General features: G+C 51.9%; 2 protein-coding genes across 4 annotated transcripts in view; one reads left to right on the top strand and one right to left on the bottom strand.

Annotated features, from left to right (window-relative positions):
* Nucleotides 1-3,044: 3,044 nt before the first annotated feature.
* Nucleotides 3,045-11,323, top strand: Ppm1m (protein phosphatase, Mg2+/Mn2+ dependent 1M). Of its 3 annotated transcripts, none has more exons than XM_090323282.1 (10): nucleotides 3,045-3,312; nucleotides 4,649-4,772; nucleotides 5,196-5,351; nucleotides 5,774-5,886; nucleotides 6,829-6,913; nucleotides 7,017-7,135; nucleotides 7,455-7,518; nucleotides 7,647-7,754; nucleotides 7,895-8,043; nucleotides 11,133-11,323. In XM_090323282.1, the coding sequence occupies exons 1-10, from the start codon at nucleotides 3,089-3,091 to the stop codon at nucleotides 11,302-11,304; spliced, it is 1,314 nt and encodes a 437-aa protein (XP_090179408.1). In that variant the 5' UTR covers nucleotides 3,045-3,088; the 3' UTR covers nucleotides 11,305-11,323. The 3 variants fall into 3 exon arrangements, with proteins under 3 accessions (XP_090179408.1, XP_090179405.1, XP_090179406.1); XM_090323279.1 differs by having other exon boundaries at nucleotides 5,097-5,351; XM_090323280.1 differs by lacking the exon at nucleotides 11,133-11,323 and adding an exon at nucleotides 8,604-9,084 and having other exon boundaries at nucleotides 3,046-3,312; nucleotides 5,097-5,351.
* The window catches only part of Wdr82 (WD repeat domain 82), a 16,824-nt gene continuing 10,265 nt past the window's right edge, over nucleotides 11,235-17,793 (bottom strand). Inside the window, exons 4-9 of the mRNA XM_090323283.1 lie at nucleotides 17,254-17,353; nucleotides 16,281-16,397; nucleotides 15,914-16,069; nucleotides 15,487-15,556; nucleotides 14,499-14,641; nucleotides 11,235-13,800 (exon numbers count right to left, since the gene is read on the bottom strand). Of these exons, the coding sequence (XP_090179409.1) occupies nucleotides 13,771-13,800; nucleotides 14,499-14,641; nucleotides 15,487-15,556; nucleotides 15,914-16,069; nucleotides 16,281-16,397; nucleotides 17,254-17,353 (616 nt within the window). The 3' untranslated portion in view covers nucleotides 11,235-13,770. The remainder of the gene's footprint in view (nucleotides 13,801-14,498; nucleotides 14,642-15,486; nucleotides 15,557-15,913; nucleotides 16,070-16,280; nucleotides 16,398-17,253; nucleotides 17,354-17,793) is intronic.

Here is a 17,793-nt window from a genome sequence, read left to right as displayed (position 1 = left end):
TGTGTTTTGTTTTGCTGTGCTTTGTTTCTAGAAGAGAGAACTGCATATGCAAATAGCCAAGGGTTGTTGAAGCTGGGCCAGGTGAGACAAGTTTCTCAGCCCCTAATGAACTTGGCTCCTTCGTGTTTCTCTCCAGTAGCAGGATCAGGCTGGCGCCAGCCAATCAGCACAGTGTTTTCTCCTTCTGGCCACTGTGACTGAACCATGTAGTTTGTCCAATCAGACTCTGGCCTGAGACTTTGGATGGAAAATTGGAGAGGAAGCCACTGTTTCCTGTTGGGGTTGTTCTGACATGATAGGAGTGTACATGGCCTGTATCTAAGGCAAGTGTGCCTCTGTGCTTTGTACACGCTAAGCACATTTATTTCATCTGATGACAGCCACTCAGGTAAGACATAAAGATCATCTCCCCATCGTATGCATGAAAACTGAAGCTGACAGAGGTGAAGTGACTGGGTCACAAAACCTGAGTCTCCTTTTCTTAAGAAGTTGGAACAAGCCAGGCGTGGTGGCTCAGGCCTGTAATCCCACCTACTGAGATCTGAGGATCCAAGTTCAAAGCCAACCTGGGCACTAAAGTCCCTGAGACTCTTATCTCCAATTAACTACCAGAAAATGGGTAGTGGCGCTGTCTCAACGGGTAGCTGAAGAGCTCAGGGACAATGCCTAGGCCCAGGGTTCAAGGAAGAATAAGAAGAAAAAGAAGGAGGAGGAGGAAGAGGAGGAGGAGGAAGTTGTGAGCTGTTTTGTTGTTGGGGGTTTGGCCTCAGGACCTTGTGTTTGTAGGACAGAGGCTCTAAACATTTGACACCCTTCCTGTTTTATTTTTTCAGACAGGATCTCAGGTTTTTAAACCCAGTTTAGCCTCTAACCAGGATCTTCCTGCCTCTGCCTCCTCCCCCTGCTTTCTCCTTCATAGCTGGAATTACAGGTATGAACTACTCCACCCAGCCAGTGATGAAGGTTTTACCTAGAAAAGAGAATTCCCAGGAGCACCAAAGCTGGTGCCCAGTCGGTCCTGCTCAACTTTTCATTCTGAGGTTGGGCAAGGAGCCCAGGCGACAGCAGGGTACCAAAACAAACTCCATCTCCCAGTCAGATCTGGTTGCAGGCAGAAAGGTGAGTGGATTGCCTGTCCACTGCTTTTCCAATGTGTCCACGGGTGAACAGAGAGCACTGAGGGGACAGACTGGTTGACCCCTTGTATCTGATGTTTCTCAATAAAAAGAGGCATTGAAATTGTTTTGGCAGGAGGATCAAAGGCATTGTGTGTGTTTGGGGGTGGGGAGTGCCAATCTTACGACTTGAACTCAGTGCCTGGGCATTGTACCTGAGCTTCTCTTTTCCCTCTCTCTCTCAAGGTGAGCATTTTACTACTTGAGCCATAGCTCCCCTGCAAGGTTTTCCTTGGTCAGCTGGAGATAGAGTCTCATGGATTTTCTTGCCCAGGCTGGCTTTGAACCTCAGTTCTCAGATCTCAGCCTGCTGAGTCGTTAGGATTATAGGCCTGAGCTATCAGTGCCCAGCTAAACAGATTTTAAACCCGGAAAAGTAAGTAGTGAGGGCTAAGAATGCGGCTTAGTAGTAGACTGCTTGCCTAGCATGCATGACACCCTGGGTTTGATTCCTCAGTATCACATTCACAGAAAAACCCAGAAGTGGCGCTGTGGCTCAAGTGGTAGAGTGAGAGCTTTGGAGAAAAGAAGCTCATGGACAGTGCCCAGGCCCTGAGTTCAAGCCCCAGGACTGGCAAAACAAAATAAAACAAAACAAAAGACAGTTCAATAGACTGTCAACACAGGTGTCCTTGGAAGGAAACTTTCTCTGAGCTTTGACTCTTTCCCCTGACAGCTGGCTCAAGCATTATGGAGCAAGACTTCTATTTGGGGAAGGAGGGTACTGGGTTAATCAGGCTTGTTCAGCTGGTGTTCTATCACTTGAGTCACACCGCCAGCCCTGCTTTTTGTGGTCAGTCATAGGGCTTGAACTGAGGGATGTGGCACTGTTCCTGAGCTTTTTCTCACTCGAGGCTAGCACTCCACCTCTGGTGCCACTTGCAACATCCACGTTCTACCAGGACTTCTGTTGCTGATTTGAAAGAAGTGCTAGTGTCTGCTCCTATAGGGCCTTTGAGTTGGCTTCTTGGAGGCGGAAAGGGGAAGAAGGGGTAGTGGGACTGGGTAGTTTTGAGTCAACTACAGTCATAAATGGAAACAAGGGAGCCATGTCAAACTTCCCCTCCATGGGTGAGAGTGCTCCATTATGAAACGGAAGTCATCTTGCAATAGAACCTACACTGATCCAAGAGTGCGGGTGTGACAGGGGACTACGGCTGAGATCCTCATGAAAAGTAGCCAGAAGAGGGCTTGGGGGAGTGTGGCCTAGTGGAAGAGTGCTCGCCTAACGTGCAGGAAACCCTGGGTTCCATTCCTCAGTACCACACACACAGAGAAAGCCGCAAGCAGCGCTGTGGCTCAAAGGGTAGGGACAGTGCCCACCAGGCCCTGAGTTCAAGGCCCAGGAGTGGCAAAATAAAGAAAAGAAAGACCATCTCGTAAGTTCGAGGTGGGTATCCGCGAGGCCGGCCTCTGATCCTAGCTACTCAGGGAGCTGAGATCTGGGCAGGAAAGTTTGAACCACCCAAAAAGTGTCGCCGTGGCACAGGTGGGACAGTGAGCAAAATGACATGAAAAGCTCAGGGACAGAGCCCAGGCCCTGACTTCAAGGCCCATGGAGGTTGGGGAGGGTCGCCCACGGATGGAGCATGAGTGTGGGGGACAGGGCGGGTGCGGTGACAGGCGCTTACCCCACACTCCGGGACAGACAGCGTGTCCCCACCTTTCCCTTGCAGGGCCCCGCGGGGGGGGAGGTCGAGGGGCAGTCCACGCGCAGTGCTTAGGGTGGGGGGGTCTGGGGAGGGGCGGGGGAGGGGGAGGCTGGGGAGGGGCGGGAGGCGGGGCGGGAGGCTGGGGAGGGGCGGGGGGAGGCGTCGCCGCTCCGCCCCTCTCCCCGCCGCTTCCTCCTCCCTGCTCCCCGACCCCGGGGCGGGCTGCGGGCCCCCCGCGCGCTCCGAGCGCCCCGCCGCGCCATGTCCGCCGGCTGGTTCCGGCGCCGCTTCCTGCCGGGGGCGCCGCTGCCTTCGCCGCGGCCTCCCGGGCCACGCGCCAGCCCCGTGCCCTACCGACGGCCTCGCTTCCTGCGCGGCTCCGGTTCCAGCTCCGGCCTCGCCGACGCCTCCCACCGCCCGGACGCCCGGCCCGTGCGCAGCCCCGCGCGGGGCCGCGTGCTGCCCTGGAACGCGGGCTACGCCGAGTGAGTGTGTCCCCCCCCCCCCCGTCACTGCACCCCTGAACCCCCCGGCCCCGCCCTGCACCCCAGATCCCCCGGCGCCCGGGCCCCGCCCCTCGCCCCTGCACCCCAGATCCCCCCAGCACCCTGGGCCCCATCCCTGCGCCCGGGCCCCGCCCCCTGTACCCCAGATCCCCCAGCACCCTGACCCAGCCCCCTGCGCCCGGGCCCCGCCCTTGCGCCCTGGCCCCGCCCCGCGCCCTGAACCCGCCCCTGCGCCCGGGCCCCGCCCTTGCGCCCTGGCCCCGCCCCGCGACCTGACCCCGCCCCCTGCGCCCGGGCTCCGCCCTTGTGCCCTGGCCCCGCCCTGCGCCCTGGCCACGCCCCGCGACATGACCACGCCCCTGCGCCCGGGCCCCGCCCTTGCGCCCGGGCCCCGCCCCGCGCCCTGACCCCGCCCCCTGCACCCGGGCCCCGCCCCGCGACCTGACCCCGCCCCCTGCGCCCGGGCCCCGCCCTCGCGCCCTGGCCCCGCCCCCTGCGTCCCTGGTTATGCTCCCACCCCATTCCTCTGGTCCCCATACCCCTGTGCCTTTCAAATCTGGGGTTCTGGGCAGATCTAGAAAACTGTCCCAGTAATCAAATGACACCCCCTTCCCGCCGGCGGCTCACCCCTGCTTGTGCTCACCTTGGACCCCCCTGAGCCCACCCTTCCTTTTCTTTTTTTTTTTTTTTTTTGTTGGTCATAGGGCTTGAACTCAGGGCCTGGGTGAGGTCTCTAAGCTCTTCAGCTTAAGTCTACCTCTTGAGCCACAGTGTCACTTCCTGATAGTCCTTTTTTCTTCTTTTTGCCAGTCCTGGGGATTGAACTCAGGGCCTTGGCACTGTTCTTGAGCTTTCTCAAGGCAAGGGCTCTACCATGTGAACCACAGCACCACTTTCAACTTTTTTCTGTGAGATAGGAAGGAATCAAACCCAGGGCTTCGTGCATGCTAGGCAAGCACTGTACCCGTAGGTCACGCCCCCAACCCCCCTACAGTCCTTTCTTTGTCTCACCTAGCGCTGTCCGAACCTCCCTAAGAAGGTTGGGCTTTTCTGCCTAGGCTGGCTTTGAACCAGGATCCTAAGATCTGTTTCCTGATGAGCTAGGATTACTGGAGTGTAGAAGGTTATCCCCTCCCCTATCTCATCCTGGGGGGTTGGCCTCCTACAAAGCAGGTTTAGGAAGAAGACAGGAATGGCAGATCTAACCTGCCCCTTACCTCCCAGCTCTGAGTTCAAATTTGGGTTCCAGAGGGCACTGTCCCTGTGTCCATAGATCCATAGAGACATAGATGAGTTCCCATTTCCCTGACCTCAGAATCATCAACGCAGAGAAATCGGAGTTCAACGAGGATCAAGCCGCCTGTGGCAAGCTGTGCATTCGTCGTTGTGAGTTGGAGACAGAAGAAAATCAAGAGTGGCTGATGTTGTGCCCAGAGGAGGTGAGGAGAGCCTAATGACTAGATCCCTCTTTTTTTTTTTTTTGGTCCATCATGGGGCTTGAACTCAGGGCCTGGGCACCGTCCTTGAGCCTTTTTTTTTTGGTCTAGGTTAGAGCTCTACCACTTGAGCCACAGCACCATTTCCGGCTTTCTCTGTGTATGTGGTAGCGAGGAATGGAACCCGGGGCTTCGAGCGTGCTAGGCAGCCCTCTACCACTAGGCCAGCCCTCTTACCTTGTTGTTTGCATCCACATTTGGGGCCGGGCAAGAGAATAGCTGGGCTTAACGCCAGGCAGAAGCTGATATGGACTTCTTCTCGTGCAGTTCCTGACTGGTCATTACTGGGCACTGTTTGATGGGCACGGGGGTCCTGCGGCCGCCATTCTGGCTGCCAACACCCTCCACTCCTGTCTGCGTCGGCAGCTGGAGGCCGTGGTGGAAGGCATGCTGGCACCTCAGCCACCCATGCACCTCAGCGGCTGCTGCGTCTGCTCCAGTGACCCCCAGTTTGTGGAAGAAAAGGGGATCAGGGCAGAAGATTTGGTGATTGGGGCTCTGGAGAACGCCTTCCAGGAATGTGTGAGTGTGACAATTAGGGAAGCACAGGAGGCTTTGTCCCTCCTCTCCTCCCCCTCCCTCCTCCTTTTCTTGCCGGTCCCTAGGCTTGAACTCAGGACCTTCACACTGTCCCTGAGGCTCTTTTGCTCAAGTCTAGCGCTCTACCACTGAGCCACATTCCTAGCCCATCACTGTCATTCTTACCTCCGCCATAGCTTCAGGCCCTGTTAGGAGCCGATTGCCTCCCATCCTGGCATTCACTGAACAAGCTTTGACCCTGGTGCAGGGAGGGAGTGGGGAACTGGTTTCTCTTCCTCTGTTTTGCGTAGCACTTCCTTTGTCTAGGTCTTCCAGCGGTGGGGGGGGGGGGGCTGCAGGAAGAGATTTGTAGGGGTGAGGGGTGGTGGTGCGGTAACAGCTGAGAGAGTCTCGCTTTGCATCAGGATGAGGTTATCGGAAGGGAGCTGCAGGCGTCAGGCCAGGTGGGTGGCTGCACTGCCCTGGTGGCTGTGGTTCTGCAGGGAAAGCTGTACGTGGCCAACGCTGGGGACAGCAGGTGAGTGAACCCTTGGAAGGGGGGCGGGCAGGATGGAGTCGGAGTCAGGCAGCTGTGAGGGCACCAGAGGCAGTGGGGAAGTGCCGGGGCCAGCCGGCAGCAAACCAGGGTTCGCGGATTGGGATTCCTGAAATAGGGGCAAGGACTAGGAAAAAATAGAAGAGAGACAAACAGATGGAGTTCGGGAGGACTACAGCCCAAGTCAGCAGTCCAAGAAGACTGTGAGCTCCAGACTGCCGCCTAAGACTCTCCCATTTATTTTAAGTTCCGACCTTAAATACTCTTCTTAAAACTAGGGAGTTGCCAGAGGCTACATTCATACAAAATAGTAAACAAATCACATATAGGATAATTGAGAAAGGATTAACATTGCTTAAAGTCATCATGATAAGAACTGATTGACATAGCTTAAAGTCATCCTGATAAGAGCTGATTGGCATTGCTTAAAGTCATCATGATAAGAGTTACTTCCTTGTGTAGGTCCAAGGTCAGGTCCAAGGTCATTGACCCCACAGTCGGTCCCCAACAGGGAAGATTAGAAACGAGAAACGTGGGGCCGGGTAGGTGGCTTAGTGAGAAAGTGTGGGCCTGGCACGCATGAAGCCCTGGGTTTGAATCCTCAGAGAAAAAGCCAGAAGTGGTGCTGGGGCTCTTGTGGTAGAGCTCTAAGGCCCAGGCCTTAGCACTAGCTCAAGCCCTGAGTTCAAGCCTCAGTCCTGGCACAATGAAGAAAAAAAAAAAAAAGATATGGGAAACATGGGCTGAGTGTGGACAGTCGATGCCAGGGACCTTCTACCAAGCTAAAGGGTTGAATTGTCACCCTGCAGGTCCTAAGCAGTCACGGAGGGCTTTGAGCAGGGCAGGCTGCTGGTGGTGTGGACAGCTGGCATGGTTTAGGAGACTGCCTCATCACCCTCCTCCTTCCCTTCAACCCCATCTCAGGGCCATCTTGGTAAGGAGAGATGAGATCCGGCCTCTGAGCTTCGAGTTCACGCCTGAGACAGAACGGCAGCGGATCCAGCAGCTGGTAGGTTCTCTTGGTAAGGGGAGACCCTAGGACTCCGTCCTCTAAAATCCAGGGCCACAAAGAAGGAGCCACGCTTACCTGAGCATAATCTTCCTCACTCTAGGCCTTTGTGTACCCCGAGCTCCTGGCTGGCGAATTCACCCGCTTGGAGTTTCCACGGCGGCTGAAAGGAGACGACTTGGGGCAGAAAGTTTTGTTTAGAGACCACCACATGAGTGGGTGGTGAGTAGGATGGGGGGTGGGGGGGTGGACATAGTGGGGGAGGGAGAGGGCCTATACAGATGGAGCCGGGGACAATGAACTTTTGGTTGTTGTGGGACTTGAACTCAGGGCCTGGGCACTGTCTCTGAGCTTGCTGAAGTCTAGCGCTCTACACTTTTGAGCCACAGCTCCCTTCCGGTTTTCAGATGGTTCTATGGAGATAAAAAGACTTTAATGCCGGGGCTGGCTGTGAAGCTTCATCCTCAGATCTCAACCTCCTGAGCAGCTAGGGTTACAGGCGTGGGTCACCAGCTCAAGGCGTTGCATTTACTTTTGACAGGAGCTATAAACGAGTGGAGCAATCGGATCTGAAGTACCCGCTGATTCACGGACAGGGTAGGCAGGTAAGTGCCTGGACCCCAAGAATTTCCTCTTCAGTCACTCCCTAAATGGACTCGGCCCCCCCAGGATCTGTCACTCTGTGGAACTGTGGAACCATGCGCCATCCCCTCCTGCCTTTTGTTGCCACCAGGCACGGTTACTGGGAACACTGGCTGTGTCCCGGGGCTTCGGGGACCATCACCTTAGAGTCCTGGACACAGACATTCATCTGAAGCCCTTCTTGCTTTCCACTCCACAGGTAAGGGGAGACAGGGGCCACGGGGGGTGAGGGGGAGAAGAGGCCCCCCTATGATGATAGTTCAAGATCTTCAGGGCGGTCTCAAAACTAGAGGGAGCTGGGGAGGGGAGCACAGAGGGTTCCTCAGGCTTGTCTCACAGGTGACAGTACTGGATGTGGACCAGTTGGCCTTGCAGGAGGAGGATGTGGTTGTCATGGCAACCGATGGGCTCTGGGATGTCCTGTCCAATGAGCAGGTAGCACGGCTGGTACGAAGCTTTCTCCCTGGGAACCGTGAAGACCCACACAGGTATTGTAGCTGCTTGGGAGGTTTTCCTGGGTCTAGGATGGTGCTAGCAGCAAAGCCAAGGAATCATAGATGAGGAGACAGAGTGCTATATGGAGTTCAACTTAGGTCAGGTGGCCAGGCTGAAGGATGTAAGTTTCACAGGGGATTGAAAGAAGTTGCAGTCAGGTTCCAGTGGCCTCACGCATACGATCCTAGCTACTCAGGCGGCTGAGATCTGAGGATCACAGTTCAAAGCCAATTGGGGCAGCAAAGTCCCCTTGAGATTATCTCCAATGAAGCACCAGAAAAATCTAAAGTGGAGCTGTGGCTCAACGTGGTACGAGCACTAGCTTTCAGCAAAAGAGCTCTGGGACAGTGCCCAGGCTCTGAGTTCAAGCCCAATGACTCCCAAAACAAACCAAACAAAAAAATGGGGTTTAGATTCCAATAACCCAGCTTCTGGGCCTCCCACTCTGGTTGCTTGCTTGGCCTGCAGTTGGGAGTGAATTTGTGTGTGTGTGTGTGGGGGGGTCTCGCTGTAAAGTGTCCAGCTGTTTACATCTGTTGGTCGGTCTTCACAGGTTCTCAGAGTTGGCCCGAATCCTGATCCATAGCACACAGGGGACAGACGATGGCGCCCCAGGGGAGGTGTCGTACGATGACATCTCCGTGTTTGTGATTCCCTTACACGGCCAGGGCTGAGGGGGTAGTGGCTCGTGAGCATGCAGACTCTGTGGTGTAGAACTTCTTCAGAGCCAGCCGACATCTTTTTAACACTCCTCCACAGCTGTATGCTCTTGGCGTCTACCTCTGCTGTCTTGGAATACAAGTCAGAAATGGGAGAAGTCCTGCCTTTTTTGCAGTAACATTGTCCTCTGGCAGGGGAGACTTTTGAGGGCACTCTTCAGCAGACTGAAATGCTGAGTTTCAGGCAAAGGGCTTAAACTCAGGGCCTTAGGTGCTGTCCTTGAGCTACTTTTTTTGTGGCTTTTTTTGAGTAGTTTGTTGAAGAGTTTCATGGAGTTTCCTGCCCGGGCTGGTTTCGAAGTGTGATTCTCAGATCTCAGCTCCTACTGAGTAGCTGGGATTATAGGTATGAGCCACCAATGCCTGGCTGAACAGCCATCTTGAGGACAGCTTCTGAGAACCAGCCCAGCTCCTGTTTTGCCACTGGAGGGCACAGACCCTAGGGAAGTTGTGTGGAAGAAAAAGGAGGCACTTTCCAGCTGGTGAGGGTGGATGCTCACCTTATCTCTTGCCTGGCCTTACTGTAGCTCCCTAACCCAGCTCTCTCCACCCTTTATTAAAAAAGGTCTGCCCTGCAGAAGAGCTTGCGTGAGTTGTGTGTACAGCATGGCTAAACATGTATATGATTTTTTTTTTTTTGCTAGTTCTTGTGGCTTTCTGGTGGATTCCTCTTAACCTCTCTTACATACACATAGGCTGGAAAGGTGGTCTAGCCATAGAGTGCTTCCTAACATCCACGAGGCCATGGGTTCCATTCCTCAGTACCACATACACAGAAAAAGCCATCGGAGGTGCTGTGGCTCAAATGGTTGAGTGCTAATCTTAAAAGAAGCTCAGGGACAGTGCCCAGGCCCTGAGTTCAAGCCCCAGGATGGACAAAAACAAACGTGTATATAAAAGTGTATATAATTAGGCTTGTCCATTTTTTTCATCTCTCCTACTCCACCTCCCGTTGGCAGGAAACTCAGAAAACACAAAGCCTTTACCAGCCTCTGTGAGCTGGAGGTACTACCAGAAGGACTGCTGTTTCACTTGCTTTTGAATGTTTTTTGTTAGGTGATGCTAGTTTAAATGCAGGGTGTTGCATGCTTGCTAGCAGCCCCAGCTCCAAGCCTGATACCAATGTCTATAAAATTATTAGATTTAGCTGTTAACTCTGGTTTGTCTTCACCATTTCCGTTTTCCAGCTTTATCTGACTGTCCTTGACTCCTACAGTGGCGGTAGTCAGGCATTAGCATCTCATGGCTGACATCCTAGCTGCTCAGGAAGCTGAGATCTGAGGGTCATGGTTTGAAGCCAGCCAGGGTAGGGAAAGTCTATGAGACTATCTCTAGTGAACCACCAAAAAGCTCCAAGTGGAACTGTGTGTGGCTCAAGTGGCAGAGCACTAGAAGCTCTCATCCCTCCCCTTTTCATCCCCTCCCCCCATAACCTGTCCAGGGAAGAAAAATTGTAGCAGCGAGGCCTGGCTTTTCATATAGTTGGGGATCAGTCTAGAATGTGTGGGTTGGAACCTGTCTCCAGTTGAGCCCCAAACTGCTGTTCCCCTGGAGCTATGGGCTGGTAAGGCTGGCGTACTCCCCTTGCAGGCTGTAGTGTGCTTTCCTCCTTTCTCAGCAAGCCCACCTGACCTTCACAGAGCAAAGCATGGCGCATCCTGTGCCTGCCTCTTAGCCACAGGCCTACCGCTCATCTCCCTGTTCCTGCTCCTCCTTACACAAGGATAAAGGACTGTGGCCTGCCTGCCTACAAGGTTGTGTGTGTGTGCACGTGCCAGTCCTAGAGTCTGAATTCAGGGCTGTGCTCAAGGCTAGCACTCTTTATCATTTGAGCCATAGTTCCACTCTGGCATTTTGGTGATTAACTGGAGATGAACCTTATGGACTTACCTGTCCTGGGGTGGCTTTGAACCGCATGCCTCAAGATCTCAGCTTCTAGTTGCTAGGATTAAAGGTGTGAGCCACTGGGGCCTGGCTAGAGGGAGTCAGAGAACCTATGAATGGACCAACATATCCTATCCAAAGTTTCTCTGTGTTACCCCCATCAGTTCTTAGCCAAACTCTGGTGGCAAGTCCAAGGTTTTCGGGTCCTATCTGGGGTCACAGGTGGCAAACAGGTCCTGCAGCTTTGGGGATGCTGACAGAAAAATAGGCTCCAAGAACTTGCCAACTCCTTACCCAAGCAATGAGCTATCACATAACTGGCTAGGCCTTCTGCTAGACCACTCTTCTTGCTTCCCATAAGCCAGGGCTTAACAGGAGAAAAGTGAACTTCACAGTTGCCAATCTGATCAGTAATGGGGTCAGATTTGCTTTTCCCCACTCACTCACTTCTGCTCTTATGGCTGTTTATTAATATACAGGGAGGCACCATCTATCCAAGCCATCCCTCTGGAAACCAAGCAAACAATGCTACAGAAACTCAATGGAAGAGGCCACAATCAGAAAATTCTGATTAAGACTGATAACATGGAAAAGAAAATGTTTATTATATGTTTTAAGTACAAAAAGGACATAAAATTGTATGTACAGTAGAATAACAACCATGTAAACACGGCAAAAATCTCTGCACAGAAATGTCTAGTGAAACATTTAACACCAAAAGATTAACAGTGGTAATATGTGGGTTGCCGATTTTTTAATTCTCAAATTTTCCTTAGTAAGCAATAATTGTGATCACAACAGGGAATCATTTAAAAATTAAAAACAAATTAAAAGGGTGGAGACCCCACTTGCCTAGCAAGTGTCAACATCCTGGGTTCAATTTCCAGTACCTTAAAAAAAAAAAAAAGGAGGGGGGAAGATTAAAACCAAACGGGCATGATAGCGAATGCCTAGGATTTTGCACTTGGGCAAGCCAGCCTGAGCTTATAGAGACCTTGCCTGTACACACACACACACACACACACACACACACACACACACACACACACACACCCCCACTAGCGCAGTATCAGCCATTGCATAGAAGCAGTGGCTACCTGCGGCTACTTCTAGCTTGTCCCCCCAACTCAAGGCCAGCCAGCTGTGCAGTTTCAGGGCCAGGGCTTGTGGAGATGGCATGTTTCTGGAAGACACGGCACCTCCATTTTTGGACACACAGGAAGTCAGATACAAATGATTTTCTTTCTTGATGCTGGGTAAAGTCAAGTCCTTTCTCTGAAAAGACTCGGAAGTGTTGTGCCGGTGTGCAGGCAGCACCTCCGTGCCGGGAGAGGCACAAATCTCCTCTACTAAGCGGGCACCACACCACACCACAGGCAGATTGCAGTCTGCTGTAACCAGGGTGTGTGTCTTTTCAGCGTAAACACAAAAATAATTGCTTTAAAAAAAAAAAGAAAAAGTGCTAGTGATTCATAGCCTATGATTGCCACTCAACATAAGCACTCATGGCATAACTCCTGGCAGTTGTGTACCCCAGGGTGATTTACAACCTCAGTTTCTCCATGTGCAGGGAGTGCTACCCCTCTCCCCCCGCCAAACATTCTGGGTGGGAACTTAGCCACTGACTCTGCTACAGCTCTTCTCAACCTGGCCCTTTTTCAAAAGAAAGTGAGAAAGTATGAAGAATCTACCAGCGAATGGGAGTAACCTATTAAGTTGGCAAAGAAGCTCCAGACAAACGAAGAACACTGGTTCTAGCACCCTGTCTCCAAATGTGGCAAGCCAGGCACGGAAGCCATGCAAAAGTGACCGACACACAGACACAGGCGCACAAGGAGCACAACCAGGAGAAAAAGAGACTAATACTGTAGAGAGGGCCCGAAGTGTGGGCTGACGCCCACGAGGGCCACCCTCAGTTAGCTGCCGAGGAAAACAGCAAACACTAGAAGCTTTGCTTCATCCAGTCTCCCGAAGGGAACACGGAAGGGAAGGAAGGGAAGAAAGAGGGAGGACTAACACTGGTGGGAAACACTTTGAGCAAGGGTGCAGGCCTCCCTCCTTCAGCTGGACTCTAACTATGTACAAGAGGGGGAAGGCAGATCCCTGCACAAATATATTTAAATGGAGGTGAACACACTGTGCTAAAATACAAACAATGCAAAGGTGGTATATAAAAAGGCTAAATAGAACATATAACACAGGCCTAGAACCAGCTCACCAATGGGAGCTGGGAGATCTCTCCGGGTGTCGTCTGCACACTATGTACACGATGGGTGGTAGGCAGGGGAGGAAGGCATCCATGTAAACACCTCAGACTCCTCCACAATACTGGCCCTTGGCAAAGTGGGATGCACTGCAGGGACAAAGCTAGGCTCCCGCCTCGCTGCTTCTGTCCGGAGCCGGCGCAGCAGGCCCCGGAAGCACAATGGACTTGGCCTGATGCGGGAGGACTGCTGTTAAACCTTCTAGCCCACAAACTCACCTGTCACCTTCACCTACCCTACCCAAACCTGAGGCCTGCCCACACTGCCCACCCCGCACTGCTTCCTTCCTTCCCCATGCTGTGCCCTCCTCAGACCCCTGATGCACGCGAAGACCACACTTCTGGACATGTTTGGCACCTAAGAAACACGATGGCTGTGGAGAAATGCCACAAGTACAAAGGGAGATCTCAGTAACAACACATGCAGGGTGAGGGCAGGGGCACATGTGCTCCTGGCATCTTGAAACCACAACGGAGGCTTCCCATGCATTTATCGGGGTAGAGAAGGGATGTGCAGAACGGACCTCGTCCCAGCTCCTCAGCAGCAGCAATTCCTTTCCAAGGTCCAGGTGCCAGGAAGCCCCGATGGCCCGGCTGTGAGTGTGCTCAGCTCACAGGAGCAGCCGATGCGGTGCTGGCTGGAGAGTTCCAGGTCCCAACCCAGTCTTCAGCACCAGGGGCCTTGTGGAGAAGCTCCGCAAATTTTTGCGTTCGTGTGCAGCACATCCGTGGGAAGGCATGTTGGAAAGATGGTTTCTAGCACGGAAAATGATCCCATCCAAGTCAGCTCAGTTCCGTCTGAGTTCTTCCTGCCAGCACCCTCACAGCACACAAACAGCCAGGCGGCCTCAGGGTCAGTCATCAATGGTGGGCAACCAGAAGGCCTACAGGGAGATCATAAAGAAGTTTAGGCAGCCAGGCATCGCCTCACTGTGGGCCTCCCCAAAGCTGGGGAGGTAGAGCCCGTGTCCCCCATCCCATCCACCGGGGGTCTACAGTGCTGCAAGTGCTGTACCCTGGGAAAAGAACCTTTGCCACCCACCTGTGTCACCCACAGCATTCCACTACTGTAAGGGGAAACACGAGTGCTATGGGGGAGGTATGGCGTGGAGGGGGAGAGTTTGGCATGCTAGAAGCACTGAAGAAAAAAAAAAAATTGAGGAATTCAGTGTAAACAAAGGAACAGAAGACTGAAAGGTTGTAGTCAAGTATTTTATAAAGCAAAGAAGCCAGATGCTGGTGGCTCAGCGCCAGCCCAGGGAAGAAGTCTGTGACTCTTAAATTTCCACCAGAACGCTGAAAGTGGCGCTGTGGCTCAAAGTGCCAGAGCACTAGTCATGAGGAAAAAAGCTCAGGGACAGCACCCAGGACTTGGGTTCAAGCTCCATAACTTGACTGACCCGTCATCTCCTGGGAGCCCACGGGCGGCAAGCCTAAGCCACAGCCCAAGCAGAGATCCCATGGCAAGGTAAGCCAGTGCAGAGACGGGAACTCGGTGCTTTTACTAATGGGCCATGCCGCTTGCTAGGCTTGTGGAGGCACCACTGCAGGGGCCCGTGTGAGCAAGACCCTGCTCACATACCATGTTGGAACATGCGCTGGCAAAGGTCATGAACTTCGGGTTGAACTGCAAACAGGTAATGGGGCCGGTGTGTTTGCCATCCAATACAGCTACTTTTATGCCACTCTCTCCATTCCACACGTGGATCTTGCCATCCTCAGAACCTAAAGAAAATGAGCACGGAAATGTATTAGTAGCTCAAGTCATAACACAGACAGGTGAGACAGACAGACAGACAGACAGACAGACAGACAGACAGACACACACACACACACACACACAGAGGCATCAAGGTCTAGCGAGAGGCCATCCATCTTTAGGACTGGTTCTCAGCAGGAATGAGAGCCAGGAGACAGTGAAGAAAGGAAGTCTTGGGAAGTGATTTTTTGTTTTGGTTGGTTGTGGGGCTTGAACTCAGGGCCTGGGCATTGTCCCTGTGTTCTTTCTGCTCAAGGCTAGCACTTTAGCTTTACCACTCAGAGCTACTGGGCCACTTCTGGTTTTCTGGTAGTTAACTGAAGATGAGTCTGTTTTATGGACTCCTACTTGGGCTGGCTTTGAACCACAGTCCTCAGATCACAGCCTCCTGAATAGCTAGGATGACAGGCGTGAGGCACCAGCACCGGGCTTAGGAATTGATCTGGACTCTGGTTATTGGTCCTGGGACAAACATATCATTTCCTGTCTCTCTCCTTTTAAGATAGGGTCTTATAATATAGCCCAGGCAAGCCCCAAACTCCACCCATTTTTGCCTCTCCAAGGTATAGAGGAATCTTTAGCACACCTAGCTAAGTCATCTCCCATATAGTGACTTTTTTGAGCCACAAAAGGCCCCAATACCATTAACTTACCAATGTCACAGTCAACAGAAGGCAGAATCATACCAAAAAGTAATAACACTAGCAAGGCAATGCTTTTAGAGATGAATTCTAATATTCACCCGGGCCGGACCCAAGTCAGAGTCTGCTCTTGGGAAGACCCCTGCCTCATGAGCATTGGAGGTGCTCACCGATCATGATGAACTGGGAATCTGGAGTAAACGAAGCCTCCAGGGTGACAGCCTTGCTGTTGGCATAACCCTAAAATGAGAGTTCTTTAGTTGTTACAGGGCACTAATGAAGACAACGGCTACAAAATCCAACCCAGCAAACGCAACATCCCTTCTCTGCAACAGCCCGTCTTGCAACATTCCCAATATGGCTGTCACTCTTTATATTCTACGCCTAACTCCATATTCAAGGGGGTGAGAAAGCTAGACAACTACTGTTAGAATTAATTTCCAAAAGAGAAAAGCTCGTGTGCAGGAAGAAAATGCAAACCTATGTCCCAAGTTAACTGGAGGTTGCTGGCGGTTCTTTCCCCATCCAGCTAATAACCCCATCCTCAGTGCAGGAGGTACAGGCATGGAACAGCCATACTCTAAGCCAGGCACTCACCCCAAACGTGTGCATCACCACACCCTTGAACGCATCGATGAGGCGGATGAAGCTGCCATTGGTGGAGATGAGTATGAGTTTGCCATCATTGCTGAATTTAAGCCCTGTCCACTCACAAGTCCGATCGTACTGCATCTTGAAGGTTGCAAAGGGTCCCTGCAAATGATAAAGACAGCAGTCCCCACCCCCGACCAAGACATATGAATAATGAGATGCTGAAGAACTACTCATAGAACTTGAGAATTATTTGATCCCCTTCGATTCCTTCTCAAGGGAGAAAGCAAAGGATGACATACTGCATTGCACCAGAAAATACCCACCCATCCTGAAAATGATCACGACACCAAGAGAGCCCAAATTCAGTTACCTTATCAAAAGAACGAAGATCATAAAGTTTGACCATTTCAGAGTTGACACCTGCAGCAAAAATTAGCCCTTCTGGATCAAAAGAGCAAACTGGTTTGCCTTGTAGATGCATGAGACCCTAAAAGAAAAGAAATGAATGAATGCCTGCCACTACATAATTTACTCTTCCCAATGAAAAGTAATAAAGTGATAAAAAATATCATGGCGTAGGGTAGAGACTTCGGTAAAAAATTCACATCCCAGGGCCAGGAGTTTAGCCTAGTGGTAGAGTGCTTGCCTAGCATGCACAAAGACCAGGGTTCAATTCCTTGGCACCACATACACAGAAAAAAGCCGGAAGTGGTTCTGTGGCTCAAGTGGTAGAACTCTAGCCGTGAGAAAGCCCAAGGACTGTTCTCAGGCCCTGAGCTCAAGCCCAGGACTGGCAAAAAATTAAAAATTCATACCAAGAATTGTGCATATCCCACAAAGAATAGGGGGGAAACTGGTTGGGAGGAATGAGTGAGAATGTTGAAAGATATATTGCATTAAGAAGTTGCTTTGTGGAATGGCAACTCCTTTGTTCAGCTACTAAAAATACCCAAAACAAATGGGGTTGGGAGTTTGGCCTAGTGGTAGAGTGCTTGTTTAGCGAGCATGCTCGAAGACCTGGGTTCAATTCCCTAGTACCACACACACACACACACACAGAAAAAGCTGAAGTGGTGCTGTGCAGGCACAATATTATAGACAATTTCCCAGACTGGTAGCTAGAAATCCAAGGTGCGACCCTGTCCACCAGATAAAAGGTAATCTACACTGGATTGGGGTATCTGCTTACTAAGTGGGAGCCTACTGAGAGGCTAGCTCTGATGTGGTAAGAAGACTCTGGGATTCCAGCATAGAACCACTTCTTCCTCCCTTCCTTGAGAGGGCAAATAAACAATGTCTTCCACAGAAAATGCTTAGACAATACAACTCTGAGGTACCATTACCTGGCAGTTAGGAGACCGGAGATCCCAGAGTCTGATGGTCTTATCAAGAGACCCAGAAATGAAAGTATCATCCACAGGTGACATGGACAAGGCCACCACCCTGCAACACAGTAAAACAAACAGGAGGTGAAGCAAATGTGAGCGAAAAACTGGAGGTAAACTCTAACCCAACACTGTCCATCTACATATACCTGTCCTCCCCACACTGCCATTCTAGGGAACATGCACTACCATATCCAGATAATCAAGGGCAACTCAGAAACCTTAGATTTATTTATTTTTTTTAAATACGATTATAATGTGAACCAAAATTACCTTTTGCTGACATATACAAAAACAGCTGAGTAGTCACGGAGGCTCACACCTATAATCCTTGCTACTCAGGAGGCTGAGATCTGAGGATCAAGGTTCAAAGCCAGCCCAGGCACAAAAGGACTTGAGACTCTTATCTCTGATTAACCTCTAGAAAATGGGAAGTGGGGCTATGGCTCAAGGGTAGGGTGGTAGCCTTGAGCTGAAGAGCTCAGGGACCAGGTTCAG

The sequence above is a fragment of the Megascapheus bottae genome, chromosome 32 (assembly GCF_031878675.1).
Source record: "Megascapheus bottae isolate mThoBot1 chromosome 32, mThoBot2.hap1, whole genome shotgun sequence".
In the NCBI taxonomy this organism is placed as follows: Eukaryota; Metazoa; Chordata; class Mammalia; order Rodentia; family Geomyidae; genus Megascapheus; species Megascapheus bottae.
The sequence above is the reverse complement of the archived record's forward strand: the minus strand, read 5'-3'. Positions and strand labels throughout refer to the sequence as shown.

What these genes read in the sequence shown, in the direction of transcription:
- Ppm1m (XM_090323279.1), top strand. Translation starts at nt 3,089, where the DNA reads ATGTCCGCCGGCTGGTTCCGGCGCCGCTTCCTGCCGGGGGCGCCGCTG. An exon ending in TCTTGCTTTCCACTCCACAG is followed by an intron (nt 7,755 to 7,894) that starts GTAAGGGGAGAC and finishes CTTGTCTCACAG; the next exon opens with GTGACAGTACTGGATGTGGA. An exon ending in AACCGTGAAGACCCACACAG is followed by an intron (nt 8,044 to 11,132) that starts GTATTGTAGCTG and finishes ATTAATATACAG; the next exon opens with GGAGGCACCATCTATCCAAG.